Source organism: Coturnix japonica, chromosome 5, assembly GCF_054131305.1.
Source record: "Coturnix japonica strain WE chromosome 5, WE-NBRP24, whole genome shotgun sequence".
NCBI lineage: Eukaryota > Metazoa > Chordata > Aves > Galliformes > Phasianidae > Coturnix > Coturnix japonica.
The window spans coordinates 25,135,661-25,156,589 of NC_140667.1; the positions used below are offsets into that span (position 1 = coordinate 25,135,661).

At 39.5% G+C, this 20,929-nt stretch overlaps 1 protein-coding gene across 1 annotated transcript; it reads right to left on the reverse strand.

The window, feature by feature from the left end:
• Positions 1-1,243: 1,243 nt before the first annotated feature.
• On the reverse strand, positions 1,244-20,496 carry LOC107314845 (cytosolic phospholipase A2 epsilon-like). The gene is made up of 19 exons (XM_085549817.1): positions 20,370-20,496; positions 17,217-17,353; positions 16,706-16,837; positions 14,453-14,493; positions 13,582-13,624; positions 13,098-13,167; positions 12,692-12,861; positions 12,477-12,563; positions 11,464-11,501; positions 11,050-11,185; positions 9,934-10,070; positions 9,482-9,704; positions 8,726-8,840; positions 8,217-8,354; positions 7,270-7,377; positions 6,443-6,634; positions 5,800-5,966; positions 5,250-5,436; positions 1,244-5,083 (listed from the first exon to the last, which is right to left on the reverse strand). Exons 1-19 carry the CDS (start codon positions 20,494-20,496, stop codon positions 4,875-4,877), a joined length of 2,457 nt encoding a protein of 818 aa, XP_085405943.1. The 3' UTR covers positions 1,244-4,874.
• Between the last annotated feature and the right edge of the window lie 433 nt (positions 20,497-20,929).

Sequence of the window (20,929 nt, forward strand, 5' to 3'; positions counted from 1 at the left end):
ATCCTAGTTTCACAATTTTGGCTGAAAGCCTAACCTCTTTCAGAAGTGATAAGAAGGCAGCAGCTGGATGTGACAAAGCAATGCATAGCACATGGGAACACAGGAAATTCAAGGTAAATCATAAGTTACAGAGTATAGAAAAAACGATTTGCACAGCTGACAATAAGAAGTGTATGTATCTATGTAAACATAAAGGAAATGTATATGTGGAAAAAGTAAAATCTTAATAAAAATCTAAGCTCATTACTTCATACAGATACCAAAATGACTGCTAATAATGCTGCCAAAGGAATGCTAATAAAACACGTGTTCTGTGCTGTCAAAGAAGAAAGATAACAAGTTCTATTAACAAATATGACACAAGTGCTTTGTGACACATGGTCATTAAATGATATATGCTAAGATTAAACAGGGATAATTCTTACCAATTTGTTTTAAAAGGGCAGAGTAGAAAGATTCCTGTCCAACTAACGTTCATCTATTTTAAGTCTTAGGATACTGGAGAAACACAGAGACCTTGAAGAAATTGAATGTAGTGCAAGTTTTCAAAAGTAATGAGAGATAGAGCAGAGTGCTAAGAGATTGGTTTCTCTGGTGCCAGTGGAATGTTGGACATCATGTGTTTAAATGAAAATCCATTATTGACATATTACTACTTTTGGCTCTCTTAGTATTCCTCAAAATTACAGGCTGGCAGTTATACATGCTAAATATACCATCACCCCCAAAGTAGTTAATAGCAATGCCTATTTTAAGTCAAGATGTAGTTTCACATTGCATGCATTCTTCCCATTTACGCATTGTATGCTTAATGTAACATATGCTAATGTATTCATGTTTATATGAAATACAAGTTCCAGCATATAAAGCAATTGTACACTGAAAACTTCACAACACATGGGAGTGTTTTTCCCAAAAAAGATTGAAGGTGCATAATGAGCTACCCTTAGGATAGTCATTAACTAGTACTATTAGCTGTTTGGATGGGAGAAGGTTCCACCCTTCCAAATTTTATATATGTGTGTGTGTGCATGTGTGTAAGAAAACACTTGGGGAGAACTGGTGTAAAAATAATGTCTCAAACTCTTTCCATGAAGGCAAAACTAAGTACGTACAAGTCTTGCATAAGACCTGAATACGTAGCTGTAGAGTTGCGTAAACAGCTTAAGTTCAGAGCTGATAAATAAAAGGACAGAGAAGCTGCTGGGTGCTCTTAATAGAGGCTGACTTTATTGTGCATATATTTTTTTTACTTTTGTAAATATATTTATTTAAAGCTTCATGAAAATCTCATTTTTGAAAAATGAATATGAACTCTAATTTCTTTATTTTAGGTATGTGGGTGATGCCAGTGTACTGCCAAAAGCAAAGCAAACAGTTCCTATGAGTGAACTGATCTTACCCTGGTTTAAACCAGGGTAGTGGAGCTCTCCTTCAGTGACAAGTGTGCAATAAGGCTGTAAAGGATGTCGAAACAATTACAGGGTGTTCCACCAGGAAGGTGAATTCCACCAGGAAGGTGAGTTCCACCAGGAAGGTGAATGCTTAGTAAACTGGTGATGCAATGCAGCTGCACGGAAATGATCTTTCTGGGATCAGCATTAGCCAGAGTTTCTCTGTAAGGTGATGAGCAGCTTTGGTAAACCCTGAACTACCTTCTGGGAGGCATTAAATGTGAAAGATCAGTTTTGTTTTGTGAGAGGAAACTGATTTTGTTCTGTGTGACAACTCTATAGATTTTTGCTCACAGATAACAAGACTTTTTGTGCAAAAATTGAATAAGAAGTACGTAATAATGAGGTTAACTATCTGTTAACCCATACTAGAGTAAGTCCTCAATGAAAAAAAAAAAAAAATCACTGAAAAAAGATAGCTTTCTTCTTTTTCCTGAGGAATTATAATGCATTTACTAGTCTCAAACTCTCTTCAACATTTTCATAAGTAGTTTGGAAATAAGCGTGACATCCTGACTGATCAGATTTGCAGTAGAACAAAGATTGATAGAGTGCTGAGTAGTACTGAGGACAGGGTAATCAGACAAAGCAATGTGTCCTGCCTGATAAAATGGTCTGATTAACCACAGCTAATTCTAATGCATTGAAGTATGAAGTTATGAGTAAAGGAATTACAAATATATGCTACAATTTACTCCCCCTTACAAAAGGGGCTTGACCGGCTTATAGAAGATAACTCGGCAGAAGTGTCTAGTGGCAAACAAAGACAACTGTATCAGCATAACCATGCCCTAGAAAACTGTCCTCAGAATTTTGCTAAGGACTTATAATTATGAAGTTGCAAATAAGGAATGCAAACAAAGAAGGATCCAAGCAACTGGACTACTTATCCAGGCTTAGCTTTAAGCTTGAGAGCTTCAGTCTTTCCACACCTCCCCTGAATCCTTCCGGTCTCATCTACTGCAGCCAACTGCTGCTCCTTGCTGAGCCTCCTGTTTTGGTTTCATGACTGAAAGGTGTAAGGCCTTCTCTAGGCATGTTAACATGAGGTGGACCCTACTGGCCCTTTTTTAAAAGAGCTCAGAGTCCTCTATGCATGTTACTGGCTCAATGCATCTGTTGTGCAATGCAGAGAAATTTCCAAGGGCTGAAGAGCAATGGAATGCTTGGTGACAGAGCCTGTGCTTACTACAAGAGTAAGTTTCACTCTGGAGGAATATGTGCACATCAAAGAGCTGAGAGCTTGAAACATCCAAAACCCACAAAAATATTTTCTGAGGATTTACATGGACAAACCACATTGCTACCGAAATAAAAGTGTAACTATATCCAGGCAGGTCCCTTACAGTAACAAGGCAGCACTTCACAACACTTTTCCCACCCGCTGACACTCCTCTCTTGTGTTTCAGAGTAGGGAGATACAGAGAGCTCTTTTGTCCTTGACTGATATGTCATTACAGAAATACCGAGTCCAGCTACCTCTTCCAGACATTGGTGATGCTATTTAAAGCTGCAGAGTGACATGACTCAGCCAAGCATGCTCCATATATATATATACTCATTTGGAAAGTAAAGATAAAAACATGCATGTGAGCCTTGAAATGTGGAAGGAAGCCACTCAGGCCAGTCCTGAAGCACGCCCCCACTACAAAAACCTTGCCATGTAATTATTCTGCAACCAGAATAATACGTACACTGAAATATAGACACAGGTGTTTTTAGCAGGCTGCAAATTGTAGATACTGTACTGTCACACACTGAGAAACTTCACCTGACTTTTCATGAAGCACATTAAAATTAATTATAAGTGATAAAAGAGAAAAGACAGATTACAAATAGTTAAACAGTGAATGGAAAGCAATTAAACTCGTAGTTGATTTGTTCACTAGTATGCTTATGGATTCAAAACTGAGCTGGCTGAAAAGTCACTGACAAATCATAATAGGTGATCTGTTAAGAAATTGTATTTTCATCTTCCAAACTAATCTTCTCAAAATACTACAGAATTTAAAAAGAAAACATGTATGCATACATTGATAGGCATTTCTTACCTTGAGATATTTGTCACATGCTGTAAATATCATCCGTGTGTCCTATTTTTATTATTGCTTTCAATATTGTTTTGGTTAATAAAACAGATCTATGAAGTCCTGGGAAGTTTCTGCTTGAAAATACCTACTAAAAACTGAGAAGCTGAAAGCTATGGAGAAACATATCTTATTTGGTCTGCGAAATGTTTTATATGATTGAATAATCCTAAAGCATGAGTTACCTACAATGTACTTAATCAAAGTAATCTTCTTTTTGTATTTGAAAATAAATATTCTCACTAACTCAGATAACTATGAATCCATTATCTGGGTCTGCGTGTTTTTTTCATTTTATGAGGTTTATTCTCACCTAATTTATGGTTCCATTGTTGTTGCTGTTTTCCCAATAAACAAGTAATAAAGCATCTTAACCCTAGGGAATACCAGGCAGTGAGAGGCACACAAAAGGTGCTGGACAATCTTTGCTGTGGGTACAAGGGAAATGCTCTTCAAAGTCTTTCACCCAGGGAACACTGACGGAAGTCTAGGTTAGGCAGCCTCAAATTGGCAAATGAAGCCCTGCATGTGCATGTCAGTGCTGGGCATGGTACAGAGGTAGTCCAAGAAGAATTACAGCCTGGAAGGCATAGCTCCTGCAGCAGCTTGACACATGGAAGGATGTGCCTGCTAGGACAAACTTTCCAAGAACTGCCTGGGATCTCTGCAGGTTTACACTCCTCCTGTCTTTTTCACAGCTGGCAGGAAGAGATGGAGAGGAAGTATACAGAGAAGTATGACAGATAGGCAGTGGAAGCCTTCATCATCACTGTTTTGCTTCTGTGGCCTGTCAAATATTGATGGCATGTGCATTCTCTGCCTCTGTCTCTGCCCAAAGCCAACCCTGAATATGATTTGTGCACCCAAGATGCTGTATGACACATCTCTCTTCCTCTGAACAGTTGCCTGTAGTGTGCCACAGACCTGGACCACAGACTGCTTCTGCCCTTACCATCAACTCACAAACACAAAGCACAGGTTATGTTAATAAATTATGCCTTTAATGTGGTCTGTCTTGAAATGCTTAATACGTTCGAAGTCTTTAAGGCCACTAGCACCACGTTTATGATCATCTTAGCACATTATTCCTCTCCATAATCTGCTCCATCCAATAAACTGTACTCCACTGTCAGAATTCAACTGCAATGAATTGTTGCACTGAAATTCTTTGGAAAATAAAGTTTGTCTTCAATTTCTTTGTTCATCTGAGAATGCCATTTAGCAGGTTTGAGCAGGAATCCCTTGAATCCTGATGGCTGATTTTAAGGGAGCTTTAGTCTCTCAGCAGGTCACAAGGGAACACAAAGGGACACAAAAGCATCCTCATCTGCCATTATTTCTTTTTCTGTCTTTTCCTTTCCACTGCTGTGTGCAAGGCCTGCATAATGAGCTCTTCATTATTCAGAATGTTGTATTCACCCAGCTGAACCAGACGGTCATATGCCTTCTCAGTATATGTGACCGAATATGTTGAATAAGGGGAACAGCGGCCATAGAGATCAACTTTGCCATCCTCCATCTCTGACTCGGACCGCTTCTGACCTACAAGGAAGGGGTGACAAATCACTGCTGAGAGGTGGGATTACTCTGGTCACAGGCAAGAAAGCTCTTAACAGAGCTCAGAAAGGACTCTCTCCATAGAGAGAGTTTATAATGTAAATTGTTGGGTGGGGGTGGGTTATTATTTTTAACATGCTTGATTACATACCTGGTGCTTTGTAATTTTGGAAGGTATCATTAATTAGTGGGAAAAATAACAATATTGGTGCTCCTGGAGTCTCGGCATCTTCAAAAAGGTAACACTCCTTCAAGTTTTTCCTGTCTTCCTCACTCAAGTCTACCTTGGGAAATAGAATGCCCTGTTCTGAACAGTACTTGCAGGTCTGGTCCAGAGCCTGGATCAATGAACAAAGTGATATTAAGTTTTAAACAAAAAGATAGGATCAGGATTTCTTGGAGTCCAAAGGGACATTTTGCAAGCTGGTTGTGAGACTTATAAAACCCTAACTGAAAAGCATGGTAACCATGAAGAGAAGGCATTTGTTTACCATGAATTCTTATCACAAATCAGTCATATTGTACAAGAAAAACAAATGAGAATATGTACAACTTACAGAAGAAGTATCACATTGCAGCAATAAGCTAAAAGTGATAGTGGTTAGGATACTGTAAAGCAGTATCAAAAGCACCAAAGTGTTAGAAATACCCAGGAATTCAGTAATTGAAGAAGATGCAGAGATTGCTTCAATTTCTCTCACCAGTATCTGTGATCCAGCACTGTAATTTAAATGCAGGATGACATCCACCTTTCTCTCTGGTTTTAAAAGCGGCATGATGCTTGTATTGATGAAAAATCCTGTATCTACTAAAGACAAGTATTCTTCTGATTGTGTCAGCTGGTTGGGAAACGTATCTAACACAGTATCTAAAAAGAAAGATATTTCATGTTGTAAATGCAATAGTGCAAAAATGGTTGGTCTGTTTTCCACACTTAGATGACAGCTGCAGAGTCCTAACTGGCTGTCTTCTAGGAGGGTGAATTCACCATATCTCTTCACTTTTATCTTCCCAACTCCAGCTAGAGCTAGTTTGCAGCACGCACTGGCAAGATTCGTGATGGGCATTTCTTTTACCTACCACATAAGAATATGAAGACCACCAACAGGACCTAATGTCCCAGCATCAAGAGGTGTGTTCTGTTGGCAAATTGTTGGTGTGGAGCTCAATTCCTCACCATGCTACTCCCCAGTGTCCCACAGCTGGCTGATCTAATAGTGATTCTGCCCAAGCGTGGCCTCTAACCATGGAGAATATGTTTAATATTGAATCTGTGTATTGCATTTTCTTGCTAGTCAATTCCCTTCCCAAGCACACAGGTCCTTCCCTGCTTTTCTCTGCTACCTTTCCACCTGCAGAAGTGCCTGTTCTCCAGGTAGTCATTGTGCAGCTGCAGGCCCTTCAGGAAGTTGTGCTCCTGGGCAACAGAGAAGCGGTCAGTGAGGGCATCACGGATAGCACTGCTGAGGGGGCTGGCAGGGGTGAGCAGGCGAGTCCTCAAATCATGGGGCTTCAGTGGTAGGAGAGGTTCTTCCTCTGCACAGTGAGAGACTGTTAAGTTTTACCTGCCTACAACAAAGTAACCCCTCAAAATATCAAAAATAAATAATAAAATCAGTGTTTTACTGACTGTAAAAGCCTGGGATGAAAAGACTTGATGAGCACGAGTTGCAAAGTGAAAAAGAAAACATAATGCTACTTTTACTAGCCAAATGCCACTTCCTTATGCAGCTCATATTTGGATAGGAAACAAAATCCAGCAGCAAGCAGCAATAAATACCTGCTCCAGACATACACACCCTCATTGAAACAGACAGAAAGCAGGCTTTCAAAATGGTAACTGTTATACTTCTTTGTATTACCCTAGCTACTGCTTGAGTTAGTCAACATCTTTTTGCTTTATTAATTGTCTACAAAACAATCTTAATAATCTTGAACGCTTTACAGTCCTCAATGTGCTCATAGGTTACAGGACAGGAGATTTTGTCATTAATTAATTATGCTCCACAATATGAGACTTTAAAAGTGATTCCTTCTTGAAAAAAATAAAGTAGCCTTTCAAGAAACTCTTTAAAATGCCAAACATAAGGTGTGTACTTCACATTGATGGGTGTGACCATTTACCTGACTTTAATAGTAAGTACATGGGGTAAGAAAGAAATATAACTAACCTATATCATCCACTTTATCTTGGGTCCACCTGTGCCAAAAATCCTCAGATGAATGAGACAAATTCCAGATGTATAACACATTCAACGAAAATAAACTACTCCATATGCCTGTGAAAGAAAAGAGTTCTCTAACTCAAGCATTCACATGTCATGAATCTCAGAACTGTTATCGTGAGATAAAATTCACAAAGTTAATACTTTTCTTTAGTTTGTTTTAAATGGAAATTGCCCCATTTTAATTTGGATTTTTATTTTTCCATTTTAATTTGCTGACTTTTAAGCCTTATTTTGGTATTTTGGTTTTTGTCTTGCAGACATATTTTGTTTCAAGTAATGGTAAGATTTTTATGTGATTTAAAGAGCTAAGTTTAAAAAATATATATCATAAAGCTTATATAAAAGACAGGATGAAAACTTGCAATATGAGGTATATAATGGGAAATTATATTGGTAATGGATTACCTGCAATATCTTTTAGAATTTGTTTTTAAAATGAGTTTTTAACTTGAGCTTCCATAATCAGAAACTATTTATTTGAAAGAGAATGTTGCATTCGAGTAAATGAATGCATAGCCAAGGCAAGCTGTGTGGAGTGGGTAGGACCTGTCATGCTCAAACACACCCCAGAGAAGGGGAGAACCTATGTGAACACGCCCATAGATTGTCTATAGGAAGCACTGAAACTGCCAACTACCACTCAGATGGCAAAAGGCATCATGTTTGGAGCTGCTCTGGAAGTCACATTTTTGGAGTAGAGTTGGCAGAACCATCAGTTCACAGAGAATTGGATTCTACTGTTGATAAACTGGATTTATTACACTTAGCAATAATTCAGAGATAAAGTATTTGTTCTCCCCAGTCTGTCATGCACCTGTTCTTTGATAGTGCTTAGCTTACGCAACTCAAAACTAAAGAAAGGTTCAGATGTTTTAAAGAGAATAGATTACCTTCTAAGAAGCAGATTCGAGATTCAGGAAGCTTCTTCATTAACCGACCCATGAAGAACTCGCTGCCAAAATCCTCAGAGCGAACAAAAACTCCATATTTCTGCAATCCTACTTCATAAGGTGTAAATTCCACCCATTCTGTGAAAAGGAACACAAAGAAGAAAACAATATTTTACTGCATTTCCCTAGCTGTGAATAAAAATACTGCTACCACTGAATGAAAGGAGGTAAAAATGAAAATAATTTCTACTGTTCAGTCTAATATTTCAGACAAATTGGAAGGAATTATGAGCATGATACAAATGAAGACTAGCAAACATGGAAAGACATGAATATTTTTGAGTCTGCTTTGCAGAAGGTCAAATTTCTGCTACAAGGACATTATGCCAGTATACATCAGCTGAGTTTCTGGTCTTTAGCAGAGAGGGCTTTTTTTAGATTATCTAAAGAGACTGTTCCCTAATTGACCAATTCAAATATAAAGACAAATGACTCTCAGAGATGATTACCTTTGAAATCCAGAGTGCTATAGTTGTCCTTGACATTGACCGCAGTATAGATGGGCAGTGGGTTCTGGCCACGATCAATGGCCCGTTGCTGATCTGAGAGTTTATGGTTGTCTTTCTGTCATCCCAGAAATATAGTTACATTAACACAAAAATTAACAGGGTAATATTTCCTCTGGACCTAAACTTATAGTACAGTAAGATTTCTGCCTCTTAAGTAAAACATGTGCTGGCCTTAAATTTTGAGATACTCCATGTTTTCCAAAATTCCTGTGAGAGTTGTTTTACTTAAATATCAGCAAGGCCTGGGATGACAGACCATTCAATGAAAGTTAAAGGAAATTCTCAAGAGCATTAGGCAACAATGATGGTTAAAATCATCTTAATGTGTTGTACTGCAGGTTTGTGAGAGACTCCTCCCACATAAATCAAAAGTCTGCAAGTATGTTAATACTTCCCATTAAGATGCTCTCTCTAACTTTGCTGTTTTGAAACAAAATATTTGAAGAACATGCCAACAAATCTTAAAATACTGTATTTCTTTAAAATACTAATTTTGTGATTCTAAGATATTCAAAATCTCAGAAGCAAGAGTGATGTTTCCTACCCCAGAAAGTTATCACCAAACATATTGAAAATGACTGTGCTTACATTTAAACAGTCTCATAACGAGTTACTTTTCCCAGGACAAACACGTATGATTTACAGATATTAATTTTCAGAAAATTGTAAGCCACTCTGTTTAATGACATACTGTACCCCATCATGCAATAAAGACTCCAGGACAAGTCCCCAGAGATCAATAAAAGATGTTTTGCGCCCCTCTCTTTTCCGCTGCTGCAGCTGCTTTTTGTAAAACTTCAAATACTCCAAGGAAAGGGAATTTATTTTGCATTTTGTCATATGTTTTCGAGCCTCACTTATTTGCTTATCGAGATCCTTTTGTGACCAGTCAGCATCTCTATACAAGTTTGACATGGTCCTAGGAAGAAGAAGGGGGAGAAAAAAAGAGGTTTTGAATACATTTCATGCTTCTGTTTTCAGTTCTTGATTTTAAATTAAGTAAAAGCTTCCACTCTTAAGGCTACAAAAATGATCCAAGGGATGGAACATCTCCCCTAAGAGGATAGGCTGAGAGAGCTGGGAGACAGAAGGAAACAGACTTTTTCTATGAGGAGGAAAGCCATGAGATGCTGCCTAGTGTTACTCACCAAGTTGTACCAGACAAGCCGGTCAGGTATGTAGCACAGTCCAGGACATGGAGCTTCTTCAGCCCCTGCAGACTGCCATACAGCGCAGTCAGAGACCTCATTCCTCCTCCTGTAGTCATGATGGCCACCACGGGGGTCTGGGTAACACAAGGACAGAAAGGACTGGTGTCAGGAGGTGGCCTGCAGGTAGGCTGGGAGCAGCATAGCAATAAGAGAGAAAGCATCAGCAGTAAAGGCAGGAAAAAGAAATCTCACACGTCAAAATTAACATTAACACCAAGGGTGGCCATGATCAAGTGAAGACTATAGAAGAAGCTATTTCTGTACAAGAAATATCTAGCCTGGTTTGCAATGAAGTTGAAACAGGAAAAGAGTTAAACTCAGGATAACATCTGCAAGTGTCATAAATGACAGTGTGAGATTAGAGATATGAGACACTACTAAAAGTGCATGTAAAATTAAAGGTGGGGAAAAAAAGCAAAAACTTTAAGTGGGAAAGTGGTGATAGCCAAGGAGATGTTATGCAAGGGAGACAAGGTAGCAAAGAGGAAAAAGAACAGAAGTTTTACAAAGTTGAGCTATAGAGACATTTGAAAGCATTAGAGATGAACAGCAAGTGAAGTGTATGGAAGATAGAGCAAATAAGAACAGGAATAGGACAGATCATAGAGGAACTGGGTCAGTGTTTTGTTCTTGACAGTAATTCAGAAAGACAGGAAGGAAATTTATGGAAATTTTAAGACACAGCTAGAATTCCCATCTCAGTGTCAAGGAAAAAACACTGGAAGAAAAAGCAATACACCTGAACTGGGACAGTGACATGAAGGAGAAAATCACAGTACACAGAAATAAGCTGCAGGATTTTGGACCCTCTGCTGCCATGAAAGTTAGGAGTAAACAGGAGAGAAGAGTACAGACTGTGGGACTCAGCCAGGGTATGTCTGATGGGGGAATAAAACAAAACTGAAGTTTTGGGGAAAGCAGTGGATAAGTTTAGAATGAAAAAGAATAAACAAATGGCTATACAAGCCACAGAAATAGTGAACATTAAGTATCAAAGTAAGTGTTTCCAATGATAGGCACTCATCAGATGTTTTGAATCTTTACCCTACAGACCTCATGATCCAGCAGATCCTTTTCCAGCTGCAGGACCTTCTTAAGAGCTGCAGCAACACATTTCTGCCTTTTGTGGAGAAAGTCTTTCTCTTGAACACAGAGGTCAAACCCTAAACGTACATCAAGGTGGTCTGGGCTGGAGCAGAGAACAGAAATAATAATAATAAAAAAAAAAGAATCCATTATATTCAGTAGACAAACAATAATTTTCAGTACAAATAAACTTAATAAACGCACAAAATATCGCATTTACAGGAAAATTCTTTCTTACACTGACAAATAGGTACTCAAAGCTTCCTAAAAGTGATGGAAAGGGGAAATTTTCTTAGCAGTTATTAAAATAATAATAAAATTTTAATGAAAAACACCTATTGAAAGACATTCCTGCAGTTTCTGAGAAGTCTGCTCTCTTACCAGTCTTCTGTCTTTGCGTGTAAATCAAATCCTTTATCCTGGAAAGTAAGAATACAAACAGCATAAGCATGATTATCTGGTTTATCCCTCTTCCCTGCAGCAGCAGAAAGACTTATATCTTGTGCCATCCTAGCAGTGCAGATAAAAATCTGGAGCTCTAAATAATTCAGCTGGGCACATGAATTGTTCTGAATGGTTTATTGTCAGGGAAGTTGTTCAGTAATTTCCAGTTCTTATATGTGAATGCAACATATGAGGACAACAGCTGCTTACAAGGAAAGTAATTATAATTTACACAATGTACCTCTCTGCTAGCATTACCTCTCCTGGGCTATAACAGAACAGACAGCAAGGCTAAAGCCATAGCACTATTTTCCACAGCAGCCTTTGTTCCTCTTTTTCTGTTGTTATACCCTATAAAAGTGTCATCCTCTGATTCCATTTGGATTTTCTTTAAGCATGGATCTAAAATTGCTAAGCAAGAAAAATTTAGCACCAGCAAGAGATTGGTGCTATCCCCTATCCCCATTAGTAAATCAGCCTCACATAGGTGTAAGAGGAGGAAAAGTATTAAGTAAAGTCAGGGTGGTATGCCAACATTCTTTGTATTCCCACAACCATTTGAAGAGTAGAAGATACAAGTTAGTCTTATTATCTGAAGAAACACCAGTATTTGATTGTGGCATTTTGTTTGCATAATTTCAAAGCATTTCAAAATGACCAAATGGGACAGGAGTTCCCAGTCTCCTCCAGCAGAAACTGAAGTCTCTGCTCTGCAGACCTTAACTGCCCCATTCCCATTAACCCACACCAAAGCAATGACTCCCGATGTCTTTCAGAGAAACCAGGCTGTGCCACGGTGGGACCAGTTTTGTCAGTGGCAAGAAGGTGCATTGACAAGGATGGGAATAAGTTGGATACAAACTCTGTCATATGGGCTGTGCAGTTCATTGAAGTTGCAAATGTCCACATGCAAGTTTCTCAACCTCTCCCACAAAGGAACAGGAACTCACCTCTGCTAGGACCATATTTTTTCCACTTGGAAGGGAATGAAGTTCAATATTTTGAGTGCTGGAGTTTGTACCGCACAAATAGGAGCGCTGAAAATTCAGTATAAAGGAACGTTACTCCCTTTCTGCTGATGCAAATTAATATTGCTCTTTATGACACGTTACTTTTATGAAGTAACATTTCTTTATGGACTTTATGAAGTCCAGTAATAACATACATAGGAAGGAGGTGGTTTCTTCCCTGGTAGCATAAGATCCAGTATTGGCTGCTTGTACTTGGCATAGTGGAATTTGGCAGGATGGGGAGAACCAAAGACCAGATCAGATCCCAGTGTAATGCCTTGAGTGCCCTCATACGAGCCTTGCACTTTAAAGGAGAATTGTTTTTCTAAGGAAGAACACAGAAGCAGACACAGAATCAGACACAGCAGTTTTGTTATCAAAACCGGAAATAAAAGTTCTTACAAAGTGTAGCACAAGGTTGTTTTCATAGTTTCATTTGTTGCTTTGTTTTTGTGTTGTTTTTTTTTGTTTTTTTTTTTTTTCAATCTTTCATTAAGCCAATTGCCTTCATAATATTAACAAGCTGTGATTTAAAAATAAATGACAGAGAAGTAATCTCACTTGTTAAAGATTTCCTTTCCCTTTTCTTCTTCTCAACCACCTGAACTTCCAAGCAGCAAATCTTGCGAGACTGTAAGAGACATGAGAAATAAAACACCACATAGACAGGGATTTTCCCAGTTTGAGATTCTGTTTCCTACTCTAAGCTCCTGCTGCTGTTGATGAAGATGCTACATAGGCAGTGCTCTGTGACCCAATGAAATCTTACTCTCTAAATCACAGCCTTCATTTCAGATGCTGGCTGGAACATGAGTATCTGAGAAGCCAGACACAGCTAGTGTGAGGCTGGAAGGGCAGCATGGAGGGCCAGAGCTTTCAGAAAGGAGAAGGTAAGGACATGTACTGTGAGGCAAATGATGACGATGGAAATGACAGCACTTAAGTGCTAACTTTGCAAAGCTGAAACATGTTGGCCTTATCATTGTGAATCAGGTGAAGTGAGGGTTGCAAAAGGACAAGCAAGATGACAAAACATAATGCTCACCACTAGTACTCCATTAGTAACGATGGTTTCAGGAGGGCCTGAACTAGGAAACAGGAAGAAAAATACATTTTTAATAACTGATTGTAATTACAATATAATTTTTGAACCACACCCCTCTCCTCATTTTCCTCCTTATTATTAGCTATATATTAAATCTGAAAGAAAAAAATCCAGGAGACTTGTGGCATATGCTTCCTCATTGCATTGTCAAGGCACGTATCATACCAGCTGGCCCCATCCTGGGGCTCAGCAAAAAAAAGGTTCTGCAGGACCAAATTGTGCAATGACTTCATACTAAGCTCCAGGCTAAAACTGCAGATAGTTAAACTGTTTTTGAAGAATTGTAGTTTGTCCAAGGACAAAAATGGGCTCTAGTTCAAGGATACAGTGATACTGTTATGCCTTGAAGGGGGTAAGTTCTCCTGCAGTTCTCAAAGACAAATGCTAACAGCACAGCAGTTCCAGTATTCTGTCCTCAAATAACGTTCATTACAGTAGACAAAGAAAAGATTTTAGGGTATTTTCCCTGGCTGTCCGAAGTTCATGGAAGGTCATCCTGGCACATACCAGTTCATCAGCTCATACCATAGATTCCACGGGAAACCATGTTAGTCATCAGCAACACCAAAAAATGATGCACACTGGACAATTACGTGAGATTATTTCATGTCTCTGAATTGCCATTTCCTTTTGCTGCAGATTGTAGAACCATAGAATCATTTAGTTCAACCATCAGCCCATCCCCACCATGCCCATTAACCCATGTCCCTTAGCACTACATCTGTATGTTTCTTGGACACCGCCAGGGACAGTGACAATGCCACCTCTCTGGGTGGTACATTATGTTATGATGCATTTCATGCTTACTCACATATTATCCAATGCAAATCCCACCTCCAGCTCCTCTTTTCTCTGAAAAATAAAGAAAGGAAAAAAACATCTAACACTAGCTTACTGGTGGTTTTCATTATGGAAGTTCTTATTCATAGAATATATGTATACACATTGTGCATGACTGGCAGCACAGTTAAAACACATGCACCTGCCACCTTTGCCTGACTGCCCAGGGTATCAAGATCTTTTATGGATAGGACGATTCTAGGATCCACCAGAGCATTTTTTGACAAAGAAAGTGGTGAGCTTGCCTTTCTTCTGGGATATCTACAGTGCAATAGTTCCTGGTAGAGATGTTTCCTCATACTGAATCTGACAGCAGAGAGAACAAAGGGCTGCTGAGAGGGGCAGCCAAACTGTTTTGGTGCAAACAGGGAAAATGGTGGTATGCCAAGCAACGGCAGAAAAGGACAACCACTTTGTCTGGCAGTACATTGAGGGCACTGGGGCAGAGGTAATCCTAGCATTAAGACTTCATCTGTGGGTGGTGGAACAGAGCATAATTCCTTGGTGGAAGAAAGTGCCAGAGAGAGGAAGACGCAAGTGGGGACAGAAGATATAGTGAACAGAGAAACAAGCATTGTTAACTACTTTTTTCCTCAAAGAGTACAAGAGTACTTATTGCATTGAAGACGCTAAAAGTTACAATTATAGGACAAAAAAAGATGTTATGAAGGCCTGAGAATCATGAATTCTAATTACTGTGGCTCTAAAGTGAATAAACGAAAGGCTTGGACGCAGCACCTGTGATCACCTAGACAGTCATCAGCAGAAAATTTCTATTTCTTTCAAGGGCTAGTGGAAGTCCACACTCTCCTCATCTGGTATTTGACAAAGATAGGTTTAGATAAGTTATTTATTGGCAGTGAACTGCAGAGTTTGATGTGTCTAGCTGAGGTCTATTGGATGGTGCATGGCAGGTGCACAAGAGACTTAGAGAGAAAAGGAGATGCTCTAGCTGAACATGCAGGGAGATCTTTTCATCAGTTAGCTTCCAGTTGCTCAATCCAAACATTTAGTACTAGAGTGTGACACTTGTCCCTGGAGAAAGGAGCCTACCTGACAAGCATGATGCTGAGTGAAGCTACTGGGCTTGCCAAGGTGGGGGCATTTCACCATCTTGCCAAAGAGAGCTAAACAGGCTCCAGAGAGGCCAGTTGCAGCTGGTAGATGAACAACCAGCAGCAGAGAATCCTTAAACACATAATTAGCCTTCATGGTATCAGACAGTACCACTCCCATGGATGACATGTGGGCTGGTTGGATTCAAAGCACTGATATGCAAGGTTGCACATACAGGTGCAACAGGCTGATGTGACAGCCTTGAATGTGGATCAGCTTGGTAGCAGATCATGGCACCAGTGATCCCACACAGCCACAGAACACATCTATCTTTCCCATACTTTCTGCTCAGGGTATGGGATTTTCTTCACAGCACAGGACATCCCTTCACATGCAAGGTGCCAGCACACCTAAGAGAGGTGGCAGGGCTTTATTTCAGTCCTCATGCCCTACACTGTTGTTATTCTGGCCTCCCTGGGAAATGTTAAAAGAATGTAAAGATTCCGCACAGAGATGTGCAATGAAAATTCTCTCAGCAGGTTGGTGCTGGTGGTACCTGTGTTAGCAGTGCTGCTTAACACTAGATAAAAGTCCCAGCACCCAGCTTTTGGGTCAGACAACTCTTCCCTGCAGCTATGCAGTACACCTTGTCCTTTCAGTATATTGGAACTTTTCAAATGCAACTTTCAGAGACTCCCGGAACACTCTGAACAGGAACATTTCTTGTTGTGAAGCTGAATGACGTGAATTGGACACCTTATTCAGTCATGCCAAGGTCTGTAATTAGCAACTAGACTGGTTTGACATTTGGCTCTGATCACAGAGCCATTATTTCTTAATTACTAGGTTAAGTAGCAAGTGATGACAAAAGCACCATGTGATTTTTACTGGTGAGGACACACTCCTGTAGGATCCTTGATGGGGGCAGGCTCTACAAAATGGCAACTTTGCAGAGGCATCTACAGTTTGTGGTCAAATACACCAACACTCAACTTCCTGCAGATGCAGGAATGAAGAGGTTTCCTCAAGTCAGCATGGAAACACTTCTCCGTTTTATGTGGTTGGGCAATCCATACACAAAAAGGATAAAGAAAGGCATTTCAAATAAGATTTTAGGCAGAAAAGAATATTCCTGTGAACAAGTTCTATACCTTATTTGAGACCTCACCTGTGAATCACACTTGAAATGCATGAAGACTTGTTCTCCCAAGGAAAGTTTGGCTACATCAAAGTACACTGTAAAGAGGTGATCATCTTGAGTAACAACATCCTTATCATAGAGTCCCAGTTCCAGCACATTCTGAAAAGGGAAGTACAGTAATGTTACAAGTATAACTTACTTAAAGCAGTAGATCCATTTTTATTCCACTTCAGTGATGAGTGAGAGGAAGTAAAGAAAGGAGCAGGAAGGGAAGGAAATGGAGCAGAAATGAACTCCATGTACACATCTACCTATGAGGAGGCACGAGGAGAAATTAGACATCATAAAGGTGCACGTGGCTGAGTGATATGCTTGCCTGTCATGGTAAGGATAAGTACATTGAGGGTATGTGTTATTTTAATATCTTTCTGCATATCTCTTCGCCTCTTAGGATAATTACATATGTCTGCTTTGCAAAAAGATTAAACCAGGCAGTACTCCCTAGATCACAGTTAACAGAGAAATCACAGCGAAGTACCTTGACCTGACTCTGGATTCTGAAGTAGAAGGTTTCATTCCAGACTGGGTCTTTGCAATTCTGGATGGTTTTAGTCTGAAATTTGTCAGCTGAAGCAGTTGGCAACCACAGGCTCACGTAGCAATCAGTCTGACTTACTGCATGTTAAGAAACACAAAGACACCTAAAGTGAAAACTTGCTCTAGAGGATAGAATGACATGCACAAAATGAGAGTCTACTTTCAAAGAGAGACACTATGATACATACTTATACAAATCCAACAGAATCATTACAATTTAGATAATAGGAGTGGAGAAAAAAAGACTTGGAGAAGGTCATGAATCTTCTCTGAATAAATGGAATAATATATATATTTTATATACACTATATATATATGCATTACAAAAAGGGTTTTCTCCTCCTGTGTCATCAGTTTTGCTCAGAATAAAAAAAGCAATAAGTCTGTGGCACTCCATACTGTCACACAGACTAAAAGTTTGCTCACGGTACCTTTTTCAAATCTGGGAGCCAGTTTCAGCTCTCGTAAAACAGACTGCTGTGGTGGAACCAGTAAGCTACACTGTAGAATAGGGATCCAGAAAACAGGGGTTTCTGTTAAGGAGCTTTAGCTCTGCAGAAATGCAGAGCAGCAACTTCAAACACAAGTGCTTGCTTTGAAAAAACCTAAATTGCCTTGTGGGTTCATTAACATATAGAAGCTGCTACTCAGCAAAGTTGTAGGTACTTTGTCAGCTGCTTTGGAAGACAGTAAGATGTGATACTGGTGATGTAGGCTACTTGCAGATTTGTTGTAATTTGTCACAAGGTCAAAACTGTAATAAGATGTCACATTAACGAATAGGAATTACTTGATCGGTGAGAAACATACTCAAATGTATTAACCAACATGACCAATGGACACTTTGAAAAATGAATAAAAACAAAAGTAAAATCAGAATAAAGTGTAACAGAGGGTAGTTTTCCTAGGCCTTCCTCCAAGTAGTAAGTAAGAGCAAAAATATCACACTATTCCCGCAAGAATTAAGGGAACAAAGCAATTATTGTTTCCATTTTAGTCAGACAAAACAACATAAAAACAAATGAACAAGAAATCCCACCAAAACAAAAAAAATAAAATATCAACCATGCTACTTGATGTCTACATAGAATCATAATCTTCCATTATATTTCATAGGATTATCTGATTGGGAAGGGACCCTTAAAAGCCATCTAGGCCTGCTCCCCTGCAACAAACAGGAATATCTACAGCTCAGTCAGGGTAAGAACCTCTTAAGCCTGATCTTAACTATTTGTCTTCTCTCTTTTCATTTGAAACATTTCCCCTTATCCTATCAGAACAGACCCTGCTAATGACACAGCTGCAACCATCAGAAGTGAAAGAGACTTCACCTGGTCTAATCTGTGAAAGCTGGTAAGCAGGCTGTAGTACTTTGGATTTGTTACCCTTCAGATACTTTAAGTACAAGCTAAATTTGAGATAAGGCTACTCTGCTTGTCCCATTCTTCCAGTCAGTTTTTGTCTTTTGTTGCACGAATCTACTCCAGAGGAAAACACAGGAGACCTTTCTGCATTTTCTGCAGTAGCTGTTTCTTCCATCCCTTTTATGAATGTGGAAAATATGTGCAATATGTACACCTGTGACCTTACAGAATCATAGAACTGTTAAGGTTGGGAAAGACAACCAGTCTGGTCCAGCCATCAACCCATCTCTGCCATGCCCACTAGAAAGTCACATCTGCACAGAATATGACTAAAGTAAAGAGAAACACACTGTTTATTTCTGGAACAAGCATGCCAGCAGGGGGGACCTTCTCCAGCCACAGAATAAACCTAAAAATTCTTTTTCCTTGGAAAAGGACTAGCTAGTGCCCCATGAAGGGGCCCCATACAGAGAACTACAGATACTTACGAATATCTGCTTTATGGATATTTCTTGCTCTTATGACTCTTACAGTCAGTAAGTAACACAGAGATGATTCTATCTGCAAGAAAAAAAATAAAGCCATATGCAAGATTTTGGAATGAATGTTAAAAGCAAATAGTATATTTAGGAGGTAGAAATGATCTAGAGAGAGAGATACCAAAACTGTAAACAGCTTATTTGAATTTTCCTGTGTGATTAAAAAATGGCCCATATCATGTTTCTTCTGCTCGTATCTAAGCTACGTACTAGGCTGAAAGGTTTCTCTACTGTTCTAGATCATGTATAGAGTTTTATAGTCATGGTGAATTGCTTTACTTTCTTGTTAAAATCCAGCTTCATAGAGTGATGAGATTCTGATTCAATTTCAGAGAGGAGATCATTCTTTAATTTCTAAGGTAGGAAATGAAAAAGCTGCTTTAGGCTTTTTGCAAGTGATAAAATCACTGTTGTGGGAATTGGCTTCCATCCAGCTATTACTCAAGTTCAGACTACTGGGCTATGGAATATGATTTTTCCACATTCTTGTTCTTTTAAACATACAGTATTCCCCGTGCTGCACCAGTGATCATAAACCAAAATGGAATATGTGTAATGGAATCACAGAATGATTAAGGTTGGAAAAGACCACTAAGATCCTCTAGTTCATCACCATCATTCTCACTACACACTTCCCTCAGTGCCACATGCCCACCTGGTATCTCTCATAATGTTTAGCCCAGCTGTAGCTGGGGCTAACAAATACGTTACCCATACAGGGGACATTTAGCAAGTAGGTTAGTGAAGAACCAGATAAAACAAACCTTCTTGTAACAGCAAAACACCAAGTCCTGTGAAAAGCCAAGAGCATTGGTACTGGTCTTCTGCACAGATGGTGACTAAGTGTGCACACTGACAGGGTCAAACCACAGATCAGAGTACAGAGAGCAGCTCTGGATAAGACAGTCCACTTGCATTTGTGCCTAAAACCTAATTCTGAAAGCATAGAAATAAGGGATACACAGACAGAAAAAAGTGTGGTACAGAGTCAAGGCATACAGTAATTGCACAAGGGTGAAGGTATTGTGCCAGCCCTTGATGCTCAAAGATTTGAGCAAGGACTGAATAGAGGTGAAGGAAACTGAAAGCAGATATTTAAGAATAAATCCTGTGCTGTCTGTATTTTTCTGCTTAGTCATTTTTTACTTTAGTTCAAAGCCTTCTGTCAGCAGCTTTATTAGAACTGCTGACCTTGTTTTCGACATATAGAGCTCTTTTTGTGAAGCTGCCTGCCAGCTGTCGGGTGTGGGTCATAACTGCCATGAGTGAGGAGACCCCCAGGGATCCTGGCTGCAAGAGATGTCCATAAGGGAGCCATTGTCAGGAATGAGGAAGTGGAGTGAGAAGGGGCTAGCGCTGCCAGGGGCTGGCACTGGATTTGCAGAAGACACCCTCCTAGAAGGGCTCAACCCATGTTCAGGAACTGAATCCAGTGGAGTGACCCTCACAGCCTGTAGTGATCCAAAAGCAGAGCTGGGGGTTGAACAAAATGCTCGGGTATGTGGATGTGTCCCACCATAACCAGCAAATCTTGTCTTAAGCACCACAGAGAAACAAATCATGAAAGGAGTATGTGCTTTAAAAGCTATAAAAGCTTAAGAGGGTGGGTTCATAGCTTAGAATATGTTATGGCCATTGCATTGCAGAGATGTGTTTTGGAAAGTATTTTCTTATCTTCACATTTTACATTCAAACAAACAATAGAAGAAATTGCTTACTCCCTAAACTGTAGACATATTGCTTTCTGTTCA

Coding starts and splice junctions, on each gene's coding strand:
- LOC107314845 (XM_085549817.1), bottom strand. CDS start 20,496: ATGGCTCCCTTATGGACATCTCTTGCAGCCAGGATCCCTGGGGGTCTC. Junction 17,354..20,369: donor CTCTATATGTCGAAAACAAG/GTCAGCAGTTCT, acceptor CTTAACATGCAG/TAAGTCAGACTGATTGCTAC. Junction 6,635..7,269: donor AGATAAAGTGGATGATATAG/GTTAGTTATATT, acceptor CTCACTGTGCAG/AGGAAGAACCTCTCCTACCA.